This window comes from Camelus dromedarius, chromosome 31 (assembly GCF_036321535.1).
Source record: "Camelus dromedarius isolate mCamDro1 chromosome 31, mCamDro1.pat, whole genome shotgun sequence".
NCBI classification, from domain to species: domain Eukaryota; kingdom Metazoa; phylum Chordata; class Mammalia; order Artiodactyla; family Camelidae; genus Camelus; species Camelus dromedarius.
Window position 1 is genome coordinate 4,519,862 of NC_087466.1, and position 17,065 is coordinate 4,536,926.

Below are 17,065 nucleotides of genomic sequence, written 5' to 3' on the forward strand. Positions count from 1 at the left end.
AGTGGAAAGTTTGCAGCGCGGGGCGGTCCGGGCCAGGGATCCGGGTGCGCACGTGCAGGGCCGGGGGCGCCGGGGGCCCCCCACGCCGAGCTCGGCGTTTCTTTTTTTTTTCCTGCAAGCGAGGGGGGGTGTTGTTGGTATCGCCCCCTCCTTCTCCTCCCCCCAGGGGTGAAAGTGCAAGAGGAAGTGCAGCCGCTGCCATCTTTCCTCCGCTCCGAACACACGGAGCCCGGGGCCGCAGCGCCGCCGCTCCGCCGCCGCCTTCGCCCGGCCCAGGAAAGGGCCCGCCCTGCCGCCGCCGCCGCCCGCCCGCTCCAGCCTTCGCTGCAGACACCGCCCGCCAGGCTCCGGGACCAGGCCCGCGCTGCCGCCCCGGTGCGCGCCCCGCCACCGCCGCCTTAGCCTTTTGTTTCCTCCGCTCCGGCGCCCCCGCCCCGGCTCGCGCTTTGCAGGGGACGCAGCGCGCGCCCCCAGCGGGCCCGGGAAAAGCAGCGGCGCGCGCGCGCGCCTGCGCGACAGACCCCTCCTCCTCCCCGCGCGCGCGCCCCTCTTGGCTGCGCGCCGGCGCCGCCTGGCGGGCGGGAGGGGAGGTGGCAGGCGCGTTTGCGGGAGGGGCGCACCTCTTTGCTCGCGTACCCCCCGGAGGTAGACCGAGAAGGGAAGGCGGGCGGGCGGAGAGGAGAGAGAAGTGCACGATCCAGCAGGGGTAGGGGCAGCTATGTGGGAGGCGGTGCGCCCTGCAGTCTAGACAGTCGGATCCAGGCAGGGGGTGTGTGCGCCCCGCGCACCTGCGAGACTACAGAGCCCCGGGCCGGCACGTGTGGGTAGTGTAGAGACGTTCGCTGCGCCCCGCTTCTCGCTGCCTAGGGGAAGGGAGTGGGGCGGGCAAGTGCCGCGGCCCGGTTTGTGGGGAGGGGGCGGCGGCCATGGAGCGGGTGAACGACGCTTCCTGCGGCCCGTCGGGCTGCTACACCTACCAGGTGAGCAGGCACAGCACTGAGATGCTGCACAACCTGAACCAGCAGCGCAAAAACGGCGGGCGCTTCTGCGACGTGCTCCTGCGGGTGGGCGACGAGAGCTTCCCAGCGCACCGCGCGGTGCTGGCCGCCTGCAGCGAGTACTTTGAGTCGGTCTTCAGCGCCCAGTTGGGCGACGGCGGAGCTGCGGACGGTGGTCCTGCTGAAGTGGGGGGCGCAGCGGCGGCCCCAGGCGGCGGGGCTGGGGGCAGCCGGGAGCTGGAGATGCACACCATCAGCTCCAAGGTGTTCGGGGACATCCTGGACTTCGCCTATACTTCACGCATTGTGGTTCGCCTGGAGAGCTTCCCCGAGCTTATGACGGCCGCCAAGTTTCTGCTGATGAGGTCGGTCATTGAGATCTGCCAGGAAGTCATCAAACAGTCCAATGTGCAGATCCTGGTGCCCCCTGCCCGGGCCGACATCATGCTCTTTCGTCCCCCTGGGACCTCGGACCTGGGCTTCCCTTTGGACATGACCAATGGGGCAGCCCTGGCAGCCAACAGCAACGGCATCGCAGGCAGCATGCAGCCCGAGGAGGAAGCAGCTCGGGCGGCCGGTGCAGCCATTGCGAGCCAAGCCTCCCTGCCTGTGTTACCTGGAGTGGACCGCTTGCCCATGGTGGCCGGACCCCTGTCCCCCCAACTGCTGACTTCCCCATTCCCCAATGTGGCATCCAGTGCCCCTCCCCTGACTGGCAAGCGAGGCCGGGGCCGCCCAAGGAAGGCCAACCTGCTGGACTCAATGTTCGGGTCCCCAGGGGGCCTGAGGGAGGCAGGCATCCTTCCGTGTGGCCTGTGTGGGAAGGTGTTCACTGATGCCAACCGGCTCCGGCAGCACGAGGCCCAGCATGGTGTCACCAGCCTCCAGCTGGGCTACATCGACCTTCCTCCTCCGAGGCTGGGTGAGAATGGGCTACCCATCTCTGAGGACCCCGACGGCCCCCGAAAGAGGAGCCGGACCAGGAAGCAGGTGGCATGTGAGATCTGCGGCAAGATCTTCCGTGATGTGTACCATCTCAACCGGCACAAGCTTTCCCACTCCGGGGAGAAGCCCTATTCCTGCCCCGTGTGTGGGCTGCGTTTCAAGAGAAAAGATCGCATGTCCTACCATGTGCGGTCCCACGACGGCTCCGTGGGCAAGCCCTACATCTGCCAGAGCTGTGGGAAAGGCTTCTCCAGGTGAGGAATGGTGCCCCTCCGCCCCTGTGACTTGTCCTACTCCTCGCCAAAATCTAGGGGTGTGAGACTTGTGTGGGGGGTCACTTGACCTTGTAGGGCCATGTCAGATTTGGGGAGAGTGTTTTAGCAGCCCTGATCTTGAGACGATGTGGCTGAGAGCTGCTTTCTCTTCCCTGGGGGAAGTTCTCTGGCGCTAGGTGTGCCCTACTGTCTCTCTTCCTTGGGGCCTTATGGGAAGGGGCTGGATTCCTCAGGCCGCAGCCACCGGGCCTCACCATTCTTCTCCCTGGGCTCCCTTTGTGTTTCCGGCACCAGGCGAGGGGCCCCCTCTGGGGGCGGGAGGCTGGGCTCCTCCAGCGACTTTCCCCGCTTGAATGGCTGCCGGGGGAGGGACTGAAACAAGTGCATCTGGGACTCCTCCGTCTCCCCAGCACAGCATTGGCCATCCTGGGTCAGTAGACTCAGGCTTCACCCCTTACAGCCTCGGAATCGCGGGGCACCCAGAGTTTCTTCTGAATAGCGAATTCTTTGATCTGCTTTGACCTGGTGGCTCCAGAGCCTAACTGGACCCTGAGGTCCTTTTTATGTCTACTAGACAGAGAGGAAGAGGGGTGGGTGTCTTCTTAGATTCACTTTTCAGTGAGCCTGGTAAGGAACTGAAGACTTGTCTGGGAGCAGAAGGTTGATTTTCCTCTTAAAAGAATATTCAGAATAAAAGGCTGGTTTTAATTTGCCTGGGTACTGAGGACCTAGTGCTGTGCCTATGAACGTAGGGATGGAGAACTCCCTCAGAGGGGCCCCAACCAGGAACCAGTCTTACCGGTCAGGCAGCCCCTGCCCACCTGCCCTGGCGGGCATCTGGTTTACCAGCCCAGCTGGGGACTTGAGGCTTCATCCCTTGGCCTCTGGGGACTGAATTCCATCTGGGTGGCATTCATTGGCTGCTGTGGCGGGAGAGGCTGGGGGAGGGGAAGACTGAGTTTCTAAGGGGCTTTAGTCTGGACAATGAATCACACATACCCCCTCCCGGAAAGGCTACTGCAGGGCAACCCGGTCTCATTCTAAAGCCACCTCCTCCAGTCCTAGGAATCATTGAGTTTAAGGGGGGCGGGGGAAGGTGGGTAGGGAGGGTCAGAGACAAATGCTCACTTCCCTCCCCTTCTAGAGAAAACCAGGGCAGAGAGGCCTGGGCCTGAGGAGCCAGAGCTGGGTGGTGACTCTTTGTCATACTGGGGTAGGGGAGAGCCCTCTCCAGCAGTGTGGAGGGTGGGGGCTCCGGCCAGGTTTGTAGCCCCATTTCCTGAGGTCTTGTTTTAAAGTCTCTCTTGGTTCTCTTTTCCAGGCCCGATCACTTGAATGGACATATCAAGCAGGTGCACACTTCTGAGCGGCCTCACAAGTGTCAGGTAGGGGCCGGGCCAGGGCAGAGATGGGCTGAAAGAGATGCTGCTGTTCTCACAGCCGTGGCCATGAGCCAGCTGATGTGTGTGCAGGGCCGGCTGGCTGACCACCGCTTTGCACACCTCCCCCTCTGTCCCTCCAGCCTCCGTCTGCTCTCCTCCTTTGTTCTTCCCCCTGCCGCCCCCCTCACTGCTGATGTCCCCTCCTTCCTGGTCGCTGGGTGTTGGTCCCCACCCCGTCTCTGTCTTTGCTCTGTTGCTTGGCTTTCCTCTCCTGGCGTTTGCCAGCTCCTTGAATGGTGGGCCACATTGCACAAGTGTCATCCTGGGGGCACTGGCACCCCACCGGGCCCGGCTTTGGGTTCCCAGCAATTTGCAGGGGTCATCGTGGAGGTGGGAAGGGTTTCTGAAGGGCTCCTGGTGGTCCAGCCAGCAACTCTTCCCCTTGTCTGCCTGGCAGCCTGACCCAGCTTGGGGCAGCAGGTGGCGGGGGCGGGGGCGGGTGGTCTCATCTCTGAGCACTGGCACCTGCTGAGCCCATCCCAGCCACATGTGCACATGGCCAAGGGCTTCTGAAAAGTGCGGAGTGAGGTGGTTTCCTGTCCTTGAGAGCTTTGTGTAGCAGTAGGTAGGGGAGGCCCGGCGAGATTCTCACCCTTGGTTGGTCTGCCTAAACAGTATCTGGGGGCCCTTTGGTGCCCAGAAAGTTGAGCTTCCTCTCCTGGCCACTGAGCGTTCCTGTGTGGGTGGAAAACATGCCTCTGTCTTGTCCTTGGTGGTCCCCACTTCCCCGGGCCAAGTTCCCGCCATCTGAGGGGGAGACAGAGTTGTGGGGTGATTACTGCAGCCTATGGTAGGGGGACCTACTTCTCTTATCCTGTTGGTGGCAAGGAGGGAGGGTTGGGGAGACCTATAGGGAGGGATGGACGTGCCATAGGTGGGGCAGAGGCCCCCAGAGGCCAGGTGCGGCCAGTCTTCCCAGACAGCCATGCTGGGTGGCTTCCCCCAGGATGGCGACCCAGGGGAAGGCCTCCCTGTGCCTCGCTGCCTTCTATCTGTCTGTCTCTGACTCTCTCATCATGGAGCACATCCCGACTCTCCCACGGTCTGAGCAGCCCAGGGTCTGAGCAGGCCGGCAGAGTAGGAGGAGCCCAGAGGGCAGTGGGGGCATGCCCGGCGGCCGGGGGGTAACCTGCACTCTCTGCCCTTTTTCCAGGTGTGGGTTGGGAGCAGCAGCGGCCTGCCGCCCCTGGAATCTCTTCCTAGCGACCTGCCAGCATGGGACTTTGCCCAGCCTGCTTTGTGGAGGTCGTCCCATTCGGTTCCTGACACCGCCTTTTCCCTTTCTCTAAAAAAATCCTTCCCAGCCCTTGAAAACCTGGGCCCCGCACCCTCCAGCAACACTCTCTTCTGCCCAGCTCCGCCAGGATACCTGAGGCAGGGCTGGACCGGCCCAGAGGGCAGCCGGGCCTTTACGCAGTGGCCTGTAGGCTAGCCAGGGCCTCCCTGAGTGGGTTTTCCATGGAGGGGAATGGTGGCAATGGCGGCGGGCTGAGACCCCTGCTCTGGGGAGAGGTCAGCAGGGTGGCCTACCCACCATGCCCAGCTCCTCCCTGGGTGACATGGACTCTTTTCCAGCTCAGGGTCCCCCCACAGCCTCCATGTTTCTTTCTGGGCTCTCTTGCCTCACTTTCCCCCTTTAGTCGATGGTACCTTCGGTGTCTCCTTGCCTGGAGGTGGGTGCTTTCCTGGGAACTAACCTCCAGCTTAATGCTTCCCCTCCCCTGCCACCTTCTTCCATCCCACTCAGATGGCTCCTGCTTTCACTTCTGGCTAGTGAATTAGACTTTTGTGGTTTTGAGGTTTAGTAGCAGGTCTGCTCAGGAACTAGACTAACCAGTAGCTTCATATCGGGTCACCCCCGTGTATGGTTTTGGGGGCTGATAAAGCAGATGTAGGCCCCCTGCCCCGATCCTGGGGTTGTACCCTTTAGCCCCTGCAGGCTCCGCAGGGATAACAGGTGATGATAAAATTTTTCATTCTAACATTTGAGGCTTTGTGTGTTTTGTCCTTGGTCTGTGTCATAACACTGGCATCACTGTCCCCCGGTGTACGCACCCGCTCCTGCCCTGCCCCTCCGACACACTCTCACAGACCTGCAGGCCCTGCCTCCAGCCCCATAGCTGAATTCCCCTACCAACGAGCCAACAGGTGAAGATATGCTGGCTCTTGGGCACCAGGCTGGCCAGCCAGGGGTGCCGGGCTTGGCTGAACAGCAGGGGCATCTGTTTTGCATGATGTGTACTCTGGAAGCATCAGAGGGGACGGGACGGCTCTCTGGGAGTTGGTTCCTTGGGCCTCCAGCAGAGCTGGGTCTCAGTCCCTCCTGACGCCACAGAGGACAGAAGGGGCTGGTTACAGAGACTGAGGCCACAGCTGGAGGGAAAAGTCACCCGAATGTCGGGGCATGGAGGCCCAGGCTGGGCAGTGACACACAAGTCTCCTTGGGGCTTGGTCTGAGTGTCCTTAAAGGGCCCAGTTGCCCTAGTGCTGCTGGATCTGTGGTGCTGTGGGCTGGGACATCTCCCCCACATGGAGTTCAGCCTTAAGGCAAGAGGCTGGAATGGCTCAGAGATCTCCCACCGCTGCCAGTGGCCCCACTTCCTGGGGGCTAGCTGGGGTGGTTTGGGCTGAAGGGATAGCTCACTAGAGAAGGAAGGAATTGAAGTGGGAATAAGGAAACCGACACACCCTCAGGAAGAAGGTGGCCAGCAAGGCCCATGGCGCTGGATCCCCATCATTGCCCTTAGACTTTTCCAGGGCTGTGGAAAAGGCTGCCAGACTCAAAGGCCACCTAGGGTGGGGCGTGCACTGGTGTCCCTGGTATCATTTAGGCCCCATTCCTGCGCTCTCCACCCTTGGGAAGAAAAGCATGAGGAAGCCCGGACAGGGAGAAACTGGCTGGGAGGGAAGGGAACATGACTGGTTGAGTGGTGACGAACAGAGGTGACCTGAGCCCGGGTGGTGGGGCCGGGGCCGGCAGGTATGCCTCCAGCAAGAGCGGGCGGCCTCAGCCCAGGGCTAGGGGTGAGGCGGTCTTCCCAGCAGCCCAGCCATCAGCAGGCTACCGCAGGCTGCCCTCTTCCCCTTGGGGCCCCTCTGTCTTCTCTGGCCTCCAGGATGGGAAGTGCCTTTCTCTTGCGTGGCCCTGGCATGGAGGCTCTGGGTGTCCCATCCGTGGAGGTCTGTCTCTCCCTCAGCCTTCCTCTCCTTCCTCTCCTGGGTCAGGTGACCAGGCTCCTGATGTTCTCTGTTGTCTGAACTTCTGGCGGGGCTAGACTCGGACGCGGACACTGTCACAATTCCTCCAGGAAACCTTGGGGACTCCAGCCACAGAGGGTCAGCCCTGGCACAGAGAAGGCAACCACCTCTTCAGCTTGGCTTTGTAATACAGTCAAACTTTTTGTTGAGTCTGTGGGTTTTTTTTTCCCCAGTAGCAGATTTACATTCCTAATTATGTTTGCTCAGGCTAAAGTTAGCTTTCATTCCTTGAGAGAGAATCAGTGGAGGATGGGGTTGGGCAGCTCAGCCTGGTCTGAGATTTTAATTTTGCTTAGCTAATCCCCTAAATGGATAATCCACTTGTGGATAACTGAGGTCTGGCTGTCGGTTATCTTGAGGTAGCAAAGTATGAAAGGCAGAACTTTAAAGGACACACCCCAAAAGAAGGTTGGCAAGAGAAACAATGCATCTCTTTCACATTCCCTCTAGTGGCGCCCTCTCCAGGGACCGCGGAAGATGGAATCCTGGATGCGTGCTTTCAGCTGCATTTTCTTAGCCCTGGTCCACGGTTGGTTCCTTTGAGTTCTGCGGCGTGGCCCACACTGCTTCTCATCATTGGAGGGGTGGTCCTCGGGTCACTGTCTGGCAAAGCCGGCTCTTGTCCCCAGATAAATCAACAGGTGCACCTCTCTCCCCGAGGTGTTCACAGCATCCCTTACTCTGGTTTACAGTCTGGTAGGCTGGGTGGAAGAATCAATTTCCCCTACACTGCGGCCTGTGAGTGGGTCACAAAGTCCCTAACTGTGGTGGGGCCCAGCTGTGGCAATGAGACCAAGCACTCATGATGCTGTCTGAGTCCCTTAAGTGCCTCAAGTTTCCCTGCACAAGTTCTGTCACCTCCCTCCATGAGGACAGCCCTGGCTACTGAGTGCACTGTTACAGACTATCAGCACCTTTCAGAAGCTGCCTCTACTGAGGCTGGGGGTGGTAAGAATGCAGGCTCGGGGGCCGGTTCTCAGGCCAGCTGCCCCATATCCTCTCAGGCCCCCGTCTGCCCAGCCTTAGACCAGGGAGCCGGGCGGATCGGCAGGGAGCCAGCCTGGCAGTGGCCGGGTGTGCAGATGGCTGCTTTCTCTAGTAACTCAGTTGTGTGCTTTGTGCGTGTCACTCTCCAAACTTAGCTTCCTCGTTTGTCAATCAATAAATTCAGGATATAAAACAGATAAAAGCAGTACAGTTGACCCTGGAACAACGCGGGGTTAGGGGTGCTGACCCTCTGGGCAGTCAAAAGTCTGCATATAACTTACAGTCGGCCCCGTGTGTGCACCATTCCTCCACAGCATGGTTCTGCAGCGAGAGTTCAACCGGCCTTGGATCGTGTACGCCGTAGTGTCTCCTATTGAAAAACATCCCATGGATAAGTGGACCCGAGCAGTTCAAATCTGTGCTGTCTGAGGGTCAGCTGTATCTCATTAGTATAAATTGTTCTGTTCAGATGTGTAATGTTAACTTAAAAGATAATGACTGAGAGCAGTGAGGCCAGTCCTGATGCAGACACCTGGGATGCGACAGCAGCTGGGGCGTCTTCTGCCCCCACAGCATCGCATGCCTTTGTTTCTTGTTTTGATTGTACAGTGAGGCAACAGATAAACATTTGTACATGGTGACAGTGTTCAGATGCTTACCTTGAGGCCTCAGGATCTCTGGCTTTGTTTCCGTTAGACAGCCCATGGGAGTACCTCCGTTCCGGCCAGTTAACAGGGTGGTGGGTCTTCAGCGGGTGAACGTTCGATCTGTAATGCACTTGAAGGTGAACGCTGCTTTCTCTTGTGGCTCTGAAACAGTAAACACACACAGAGGAAAAAAAATGGGTCAGCCTTGACTAGAACTCCTGAAACTCCTCCATGGAGCCAGAATAGCTTGAAAGTCACAAGCTTCACCTCTCGTAAAAACTTAAAGTCCTGTGACCTCCAAGGCTGGGGTGGCTGGCTGTGCGGGCCGGGTCCTAGAGAGGGATGTTGGGGGAAATTGGGGACTGAGACCAAGTTGGGACGGGAGACTGCCTTCTCAGGGCGCGGGTGCTGAACTCCAGCTCCTGAGCTGTCCTGCCTGGCACCTGGCCAGTTCTCCGGGGGGAGCGGGTGGTGAGACACGCTGGGAAGATGAGCTGCATGTGACGCGGGGGGGCACCTGGGCGGGGCAGGGCGGTCCCCACCTTGTTGCTACCAGACGTTGCTACCAAGTTAACGTCTCCCAGGGCCCCTGGAGCCTCCTGCCCTCATTCTCCGCTTAGTTTCACACGTGCACAGTCGACACCATCGTTTCATGGGCTGCTTTTTCAATACAAATGCACATGGCTATTAGGAAGAGTAATCTCTGTGCTTTGTCCTGCCTTTCCTTTCCATTTCCCTGTGGCTGTGACTAAAGCCACTTTTGAAGAAAGTGAATAAATTGAATTCTTTGTGTAAAGCAAGCAGGGGAGACCCAGGGTGGAGAAGGTGAAGACTGTTCTGTTTACGTGCCAGTAGCTCTTCTGCACACTCACTCACAGCCAGAGCAGCTGAAATCCATTCTGAAATGTTTTAAGCGCGGAAACGCCTAGGAACGGGCACGTGGGAGCCACTGGGAACCTGTAATCCCCACTCGGGTCCCAGGAGGAAGGTCCTGGGGAGTAAGATGGGGAGAAAGCTGGGGCCACAGTGTAGAGTCCTCTTTACACAGGGAGTCCACGTGTTGGCCAGAAGCGGCTTTGGTTCATGGTGTATGTGGTGGGGCGTCAGGTGTAGATGCTAGGTTTTTCCTCACCCCGTGTTCCCTTCTGCCCTCAGACCTGCAATGCTTCTTTTGCCACCCGAGACCGTCTGCGATCCCACCTGGCCTGTCACGAAGACAAGGTGCCCTGCCAGGTGTGCGGGAAGTACCTGCGGGCAGCGTACATGGCGGACCACCTGAAGAAGCACAGTGAGGGGCCCAGCAACTTTTGCAGCATCTGTAACCGAGGTAACCTCCCTGCCACTCCCGCACGTCCAGGGGATGGGCCTGAGCTTGTGTGGGAGGCCAGGGGGTGTCTGACCACCCTGCCTCAGACCCCACTCTTTGTATGGCCAGCCCTCCCTCCCCACTGAACGATAAACACCTTCATCCTGCAGCTAGCTGTGTGTCACCCCTTCCTTCCCAAGAAACTGGGGGTGCTTGGAATGGGAGATCCACAGGTGGGAACAAAAGAGTGTTGTTCCCAGACTTGGGCCCACGACACACCTGCTGCCCGGGTGGCAGGATGGATGCACTGAACTGCCGAGGTTGGCAGGAGTCATTAGGCCCCCAAAGGTGGTAGGAAAAGGGGTCCTGCTTGAGAGCTGTTGCTGCCTGGCTCACCGGCATGTGGAAGTCAGCAGCCAGGGAAGGAGGTTGAGTCTGGAGATGGACAAGGGCTGAGACTTTCTAGCACAGATGCTCGGAAGAGCCCAGACCGACCCATGGCCCTGAGGAGAGCGGGAAGTGGCAGGTGCTCGGAGCAGGGCAGCGTGCTCGTGGCCAAGGTCAGCCTAGGTGGCATCTGGCTGCATGGCCCCAGTGTTGTGTTGGATGAAGTCAGGCCTGTTCCTGAGCTTCTGCAGGGCTAGTTGGCTGCCGGAAGGGCTGAGATCCTTGTTTTGTGAGCTCAGTGTCAGTGAAGGAGGCTTGTGACAGAGGTCGGGGGCAGCGGTCTGGTGGGCATGAGGACGCTTCTGCACGGTGCGCTTGCTTTGGCCAGGCCGGGACGTGGCTGGGAAGTCCTGTCTCCTGAGACAGTCTTGTCCCAGTGCTTCTGGAAGTCTTGGGTGTGGCTTAGTGGATTGGGCGCTGAACCAGGAGGCGGGGGAACAAGGGTTTAGCTGGCCCCTCCCACCTCACCCTGCGATGTGACCTGAGCCCCCCACCTTCCCCTCTCTAAGCCTCAGTCTCTCCATCTCTACGGGGTTGAGAACACCCCGTCTGCCCACCTCACAGGGCTGCTGTGGGTACCTGGGGGCACAGGTAGGTGAAGGTTCTCTGAACCCCTCGAGGGGCAGCGCACTTGGGACATCCTCCTTGTACTCAGTAATGGTTAGCAAAGACACAGCTCGCTGACACTCTGGTTTGAAGCAGGCACAAGCCCCTGCAGCCTTTTGCTGGCATCTTTGAGTCCCATGCTGTCTCCACATGCTCTGCGGTCACTGGTGGAGGGAGACGGCTAAGGAGCTGGGTGTTCCTGGTGCCCTGAGCTGGTCCCACCCCAGACTGCACACCTGGGGTTTGCCTTGAAGACCCCTGGATGTCGATGCTTGTACCACTGGGAGACCTGCTGTGAAAGCAGGGAGGTGGTCCTAAAAGCTGCTTAAGCATCTGTCCTGTTTCCTGACACATCAGAAGAGCCATTTCTGGCAGGAGCTCCCCCAAGAGCTGGCAGTGGAGCTGTGCGTGGAGGGAGTGATCAGGCTGTGGTTTTCCATCCCGACTGTGGCGGCCCCATCTCTGGGAAAAGATGGTTCCTTGTCTTGCTTCGTCCTAACCTGGCTTCCTGACAGCGCCCCAAAGAGCTCTGAACCTGCCACAGCATGTCGTCAGCGGGCTGTCAGTCAGGTTCTCGAGGTTGAAGTTCTCAGCCTGATAATTGGGGTCCGAGGCCAGAGGCGGGAAACCAGTGAGAATGGAGGAGGACGTCCAAGAGATGAAGCCTGGATTACAGGGCAAGGGTGGGGGAGGGCTGGATGGGGGACCCAGGGCCACAGCCCCCAGGGGCCCCACTCAGGAGGAAAGAAGAGCTGAGAGCAGCAGGGAATGGCCGGGAACGGCGACCCAGTTAGGAGGCAGCTGACGCGGCAAAGCTGACGGCTGTCATGCATCAGGACTTATTTTCCCCGGACAGTGGCCACAGGCTCCACGGCCGGGGTGGGGGGCCGGGGGAGTAAAACCAGAGCCCAGCTTTTCTCGGGAAAGCCGAGACTGGATCTGGATTGTCAGAGGAGGAAGTCCTGCTCCTCCAAGAAGACAGAAGAGGACTCCAGTCCATCCCCGCTGGGTACTTGGAAGGAAGAGAAAACAATTTTGGTCTTCATCAGGAGAGAAGGAGCAGGATTCTGCCTCTGGACTCATTTCTTGGGCAGAAACAGGAAGAGACTCCTCCCCGGCCCCCACCCCCGCCCCTCCAAAAAGAGGAAGGCAGCTTTTCCAGGATAAGGTCACAGAAGAGATTGAGACACTGGAATCAGAACGCAGAGAGCTCTGGGCCGCCCTGTGCCCTGCCCGCCACCAAGGCTGTGCACACAGGAGGAGCTGCAGGACTAAAAGGGTGTTCTTCTCTCCACGAGGCTTCAAGCAAAGGGTACTGTCAGCCAGACGGTCAAGGCTGGATCAGGTGAATTTCCAAGTGCCCTCTGAGATCCTTCAGTCCCCGCAGTTCTTAAGCAATCACCATAACCACTTCCACACCTGCCTCCTTCCAGCCATGCAGGCAGCTCTTGCCTGTGAAGAACGGGAGGGGATGCAGCCTGCTGCCCGGCGCCATGCCGGGGGCAGGTGACTTTGTCGTTATCCCAGAGACATATCGGGACATGGGCCACACCATCTGGAGAGATCGTTTGCAGTGGGAGGAGTGTGACGGCTGCAAAAGCCTGTTCCCTCACTTTCAGGCTGTAGGAAATTAGTTGAGCTCAACAGTGGCAAGAACCTGGTAATCACCACGGTTTTTCTTTCTTTTTCAGTTTCTGTAGTGGGGTCTTTGTACGTGTGCGTATGTACTGGTAGGAGGCAGAGGGAGAGCTCACTGGGAGTCTGCCCTTGACAGAGGGACAACATTTGGACTCATGTCATTGCTTAGGAGGTGGAGGAAGGCTTCTCTCCAGCCAGAGGCGAGCACACCAGTTGTCACCAAGGCCAGTCGTAGATGCACAGCCGGCTGTCCCCTGGACTGAGCCGACACAAGCCTACTTAGTGTCTCCCTCCAGCGTAGCATGGCCCCACCAAGGTGTGGACAAGGAGGAAGCAGTCCCTGACCCCTGCACAGGAGTGCTTCTGGAGAGCAAATGATAGTACACGGGACAAAAAAGCACAGCAGAGGAGCAGTCGCCTCCTGCTGATAAATTCTCCATCTTTGGAGCGTGAGACAGGGTGGCTTGTCGGCGGTGGTGGAATCGTGTGTGTGTTCTGCGGCCCCGTCACCCCGCTGCCTGTGTCAGGCTGCCTTTTTGGTTCTCAGTGAATCAGCGGTGAACCAGCAGGTGAGTTCAGAATCCCAGCCAAGTGTGTCTGGCTTCCGAGATGTGTTCTCCTCAGAAACTCAGCTTCTGTTTTATCCCAGAACTTGGCTGCTGAGCTGCTCTGTGTTTAAATTCTGGGCTGGAGATGGCAGCTGTGGACCCACGCCTGCCACCCGCCATGTGGTTTCACTATAGATAGTAAGTTATCTGCCGCTGGGGCAACGTCAGGGGGGACCCCGCCACGTGGTCCCCAGACTGCATTTCAGGAAAATGCAGTGAGTTTTCGCTGAGCATCTGCTGTATTCCCCCGGCACAGCTCTTCCCACGAGGAGTAAGCGTAATAGTCCCCTTCTTTCTTGTCCCTTTTGACTGCAGTGGCCCTGCCCTGGTGCACCATGGAGAGGGATTCAGACAACTTCAGAGGCTCCATGAGGGATTAAAAAACAAAAACAAAGTTCCCTCCTAAAGTGGTATCATCCTATCGGTCAGAAAGTCCGGATGTCTTTCTTATGCTGGTTTCCAGGACCACAGTACCATCCACGGGGCAGCGCTGAGGTCCTCTGTCCCGTGAGCCTCGTCTGCTCCTTCCTGACTGCAGCCTCCCTTGTAGGAATGTTTATATGGGACCCTCTGAAGCCAGGCTGTCCCAAGCTCGGCCCCAGGCAGACCACTCGGTCACAGAAGGACGACGCGCTTTACCAGGCAGGACAGGACACCAGCATCTGGTCCAGGCGGGTCTTCTTTCTTGGGAAAGGAAGGAAAATTCACCCAGTCCCCCATTTCCCTCCAGCACCGCTGACCGCTATTCTCAGGGGAGAGTCTGTCAAATAAGATTCCCACAGGTCAGCCCCCGGCTACTAGCAGCTGCCTCTCTGATCCACCAGCCTGGCAGGGAGATACAGGACTGTAAATGGTGATAATGAAGCCTGTTGCAGAAGCCCAAGGGGGGTTTCCAGGGCCAGGACCAAAGCTCAGGGACCGTTAGAGAGGCTGCCTGGTGGGGAAGAACCACATGGTGGCATGTGGTCCTGGGCCTGGAGTCTAGGCTCTACTGTGTGGCAGCTGCACACGTGGCCGTGAGGTCCAGAGTGACACACGGGATGCGTGGGGCCCTGGCACACTTTAGTCACTCACTGGAGGTGGGCTTTATTTTTTTAATTGTTGTTCATTTCTTAAATTGAAGTAGCATCGGTTTACAACATGGTGTTAACTTCTGGTGTACAGCATGGTGATTCAGTTACACATATATATATTCCTTTCCTGTTTTCATTATAGGCCATGATAAGATGTTGAATGCAGCTCCCCGTGCTATTACAGTAGGACCTTGTTTATGTGGTTTCGTGAAGATTTTCCTTGTAGTTACAGTTGTACAAGGGCTCCTGCCAAAGTTGCGAGGGATTCTGTGAGAACTGATCCACCTGTAGGTGTACTTTTGATGTATTCGTGGGAGAGGGTGAGCTCCGCGTCCTCTTGTTCCGCCATCTTGAAGCCCTTCTTGAAGGTGGACTTTATTAGAGTTCCAGCAGCATTGCAAAGGCCAGGCCAATTCAGATATTTAAAAAATAAGTCTTGTGCAGACATTACAAAGTTATTCTGCAGCCTCCAGCCCATCAGCGGTGGCTCCTACCGTTACACTGTGGCTGTAACTTAACAAGGGAATGAAAGTGACTGAAGCTGGGTCAACCACATGTGGAGCGAGTTAAACGGACACCGTCAGGGTCCTAGTGCCCCAGGTGGGCCTGACTCCCAAAAGCTGTGAAGGCTCTCGGATCCTTGACTATGGTCGAGATTTGATGTCACAGCTCCTTCCTGTGAAACCCAAGGGGACATCCTTTGACGGGCCCACCTGGTTCCATATCCTCGGACTCGTGGCTGGTGCGGAAGTTGGCCTGAGATGTGCTCATCCTGGCCTAGGGTATCTGGCAGCTCAAACTGACCGGAGCATCTGGGCTGGGCTGGGGCAACTCCAGGATGGCCGGATTGCCCCTCCCCTAGAATAAAGGCAACGGTGCCCCCTGCTTCTTCTTCCTTAAGTGAAGCTGATGGATCCTCCAGAACCAACCAGAAAGTCCACCGTGAATAAGAGATGACTGCACCCCTTTAACATAACTTCCTATTTTCACTCTTCTTCAAAAGGTCTAAGCAGTTACTAAATCCAGTTATTCTGACCGTGAGGAAGTTAGCAAAACAGAAGGTGCCCTGACAGATAGAAGAAGGGGGCTCCCAGAGGCGTGTCTCTGGGAATCTGTCCTGCCTCCGTCCGGTTTCTTGTGCAGGCGATTTACCTTCACAAGTGTTGGTGGGCGTCCTGCTCCTGGAGTCCACGGCCGCCCTGGAACCCTGTGTATTTTCCCGGCTACATTTCTAGCCATGGTCCCTGCAGCTGGTCTGGGGCTGTGGGACGTCCGCTCAAACCACTTGTAATCAAGGCACCAAGCAAGCCTAGAGGCATTTGGCCTCTGGCCCTGGCAGGATCACAGGACATCCCTCCAGCCTTGCAGAGCGGGCTCTGCAGAGAAGCCGACTCGTGGACAGTGCCACCCTCCCTCCTGAGCCAGGGGGCTCCTGTGGTTGCAGCGTTTTTGAGCCAAGGAGGGGCCCCTTCTAGGAATGCTAGCCAGTGCGGCCAGAGGAGAGGCATGGGGGAAGCAGAGAGGTATCTGTGTGCTGGCCGCGGGATCTCATCTCCTTTTGTCTTGTTTAGGTTTCTCCTCTGCCTCCTACTTAAAGGTCCATGTTAAAACCCACCACGGTGTTCCCCTTCCCCAGGTCTCCAGGCACCAGGAGCCCATCCCGAATGGGGGAGCAGCGTTCCACTGCGCCAGGACCTATGGCAACAAAGGCAAGCGACCCCTTGCTCTGCACTTTGCTTCTCTGCGCAGACTGTGGCGTGGGGGCGCTGGGCCGGGCGTGGGGAGGCGGGAAGGCTGCCGGCTTGCTGGCTGCCTCGAGGAGGCTCGAGATCTGAGTGGCAGTGGCCTCCAGGACAGAAGTCACAGTAGGTCCCTCACTCCAGGGCACTGCCAAGATCCAGCCCCCGCCTCCTCTTCCCCAGCCCTCCTCCCTGGCTCCTGGCCTGCCCCCGCCGTCTGGAGCCCTGCAGGGATGTCCCAGGCCCAGGGCAGAAGAGAGCCCTGCATGACGAGTCTCTGGGCCTGTCCATTGCCTGTGGCCCATTAAGGATGGCGTGGAGCTGCGGCTGGATGCTTTCTTCTCCTCTGACCCTGGGTGAGGGGAGCCAAGGGCCGGCTTCCCCCTCCAGCGGGGCGATTGGTTGCTGTGCGCAGCCCTGTCCAGAGAGCCTCTGGCTGCATTTGTGAGATGCATGGCGCTGCCTCTGAGTTGGTTGACGTCGCGCTCCCTAGGCCCCACCTCCAGGTGTTGATTCAGGTTGTTCTGTGGTATTTCAAGTGGTTGTCGCCTCGGGGATGGCACCAGGGGCCAGCAGGCGGCAGAGATGGCATGCTCCACGCTCCCATCACAGACTCCCTTCCCGCCCAGCATGGCTCTCTGACCCCAGGCAGGAAGCTGCTCTCGGTGGAGGACTCACGTGGGCTGGGCAAGGCCGATCAGCGAGGACTGTCTTGAGGTTCCTCTTGTCCTGGGACCTGCATAGGGACAGCAGCTGATGGAGTTGTTCAGTTCCTTTTGAGGTCTGTGTTTTGGCCGCTTGGCCTGGAAGGACTCCGGCAGGCGGAGGCTGTGAGGGCAGGGCCTGTGTTTGCAGCACTGGGGAAAGGACTGGCTCTGGCTCAGCCGTCGATGGGGTCTGCTGGGTTGAGGAGCTGGCGGCTCTGGTTCTGCTGTGCTAGGGTGCAGCCGGTCTGGTGCAGAGATGAGGCCACTGACATACCTGCTCCTGTCATCATGGCAGCTGTCTGACCCGCAGAGGTGCCCAAGGGAGCACCTAGGAGTTGGGGGTCTCTGGGTTGTCCTGGGCAGAAGCAGTGGAGGTCCCCCCTCCAGAC

At 58.5% G+C, this 17,065-nt stretch overlaps 1 protein-coding gene and 1 long non-coding RNA gene across 7 annotated transcripts in view; one reads left to right on the top strand and one right to left on the bottom strand.

Annotated features, from left to right (window-relative positions):
* Positions 1 to 17,065, top strand: part of PATZ1 (POZ/BTB and AT hook containing zinc finger 1) — an 18,830-nt gene continuing 1,765 nt past the window's right edge. For 2 of the 6 annotated variants that reach the window (XM_010992254.3, XM_031443111.2), the window contains exons 1-4: positions 1 to 2,197; positions 3,540 to 3,603; positions 9,708 to 9,879; positions 15,802 to 15,939. In XM_010992254.3, coding sequence (XP_010990556.2) covers positions 927 to 2,197; positions 3,540 to 3,603; positions 9,708 to 9,879; positions 15,802 to 15,939 — 1,645 coding nt within the window. In that variant the 5' untranslated portion in view covers positions 1 to 926. Of the gene's footprint in view, positions 2,198 to 3,539; positions 3,604 to 4,813; positions 5,643 to 9,707; positions 9,880 to 15,801; positions 15,940 to 17,065 lie in introns of those variants that run through there. The other 4 variants (XM_031443116.2, XM_031443117.2, XM_031443115.2 and 1 more) reach the window with 4 other exon arrangements.
* LOC116150041 (uncharacterized) overlaps positions 7,044 to 17,065 on the bottom strand; it is a 26,345-nt gene continuing 16,323 nt past the window's right edge. The window contains exons 4-5 of the long non-coding RNA XR_004133721.2: positions 8,565 to 8,714; positions 7,044 to 8,275 (exon numbers count right to left, since the gene is read on the bottom strand). This is a non-coding gene — a long non-coding RNA (uncharacterized LOC116150041). The remainder of the gene's footprint in view (positions 8,276 to 8,564; positions 8,715 to 17,065) is intronic.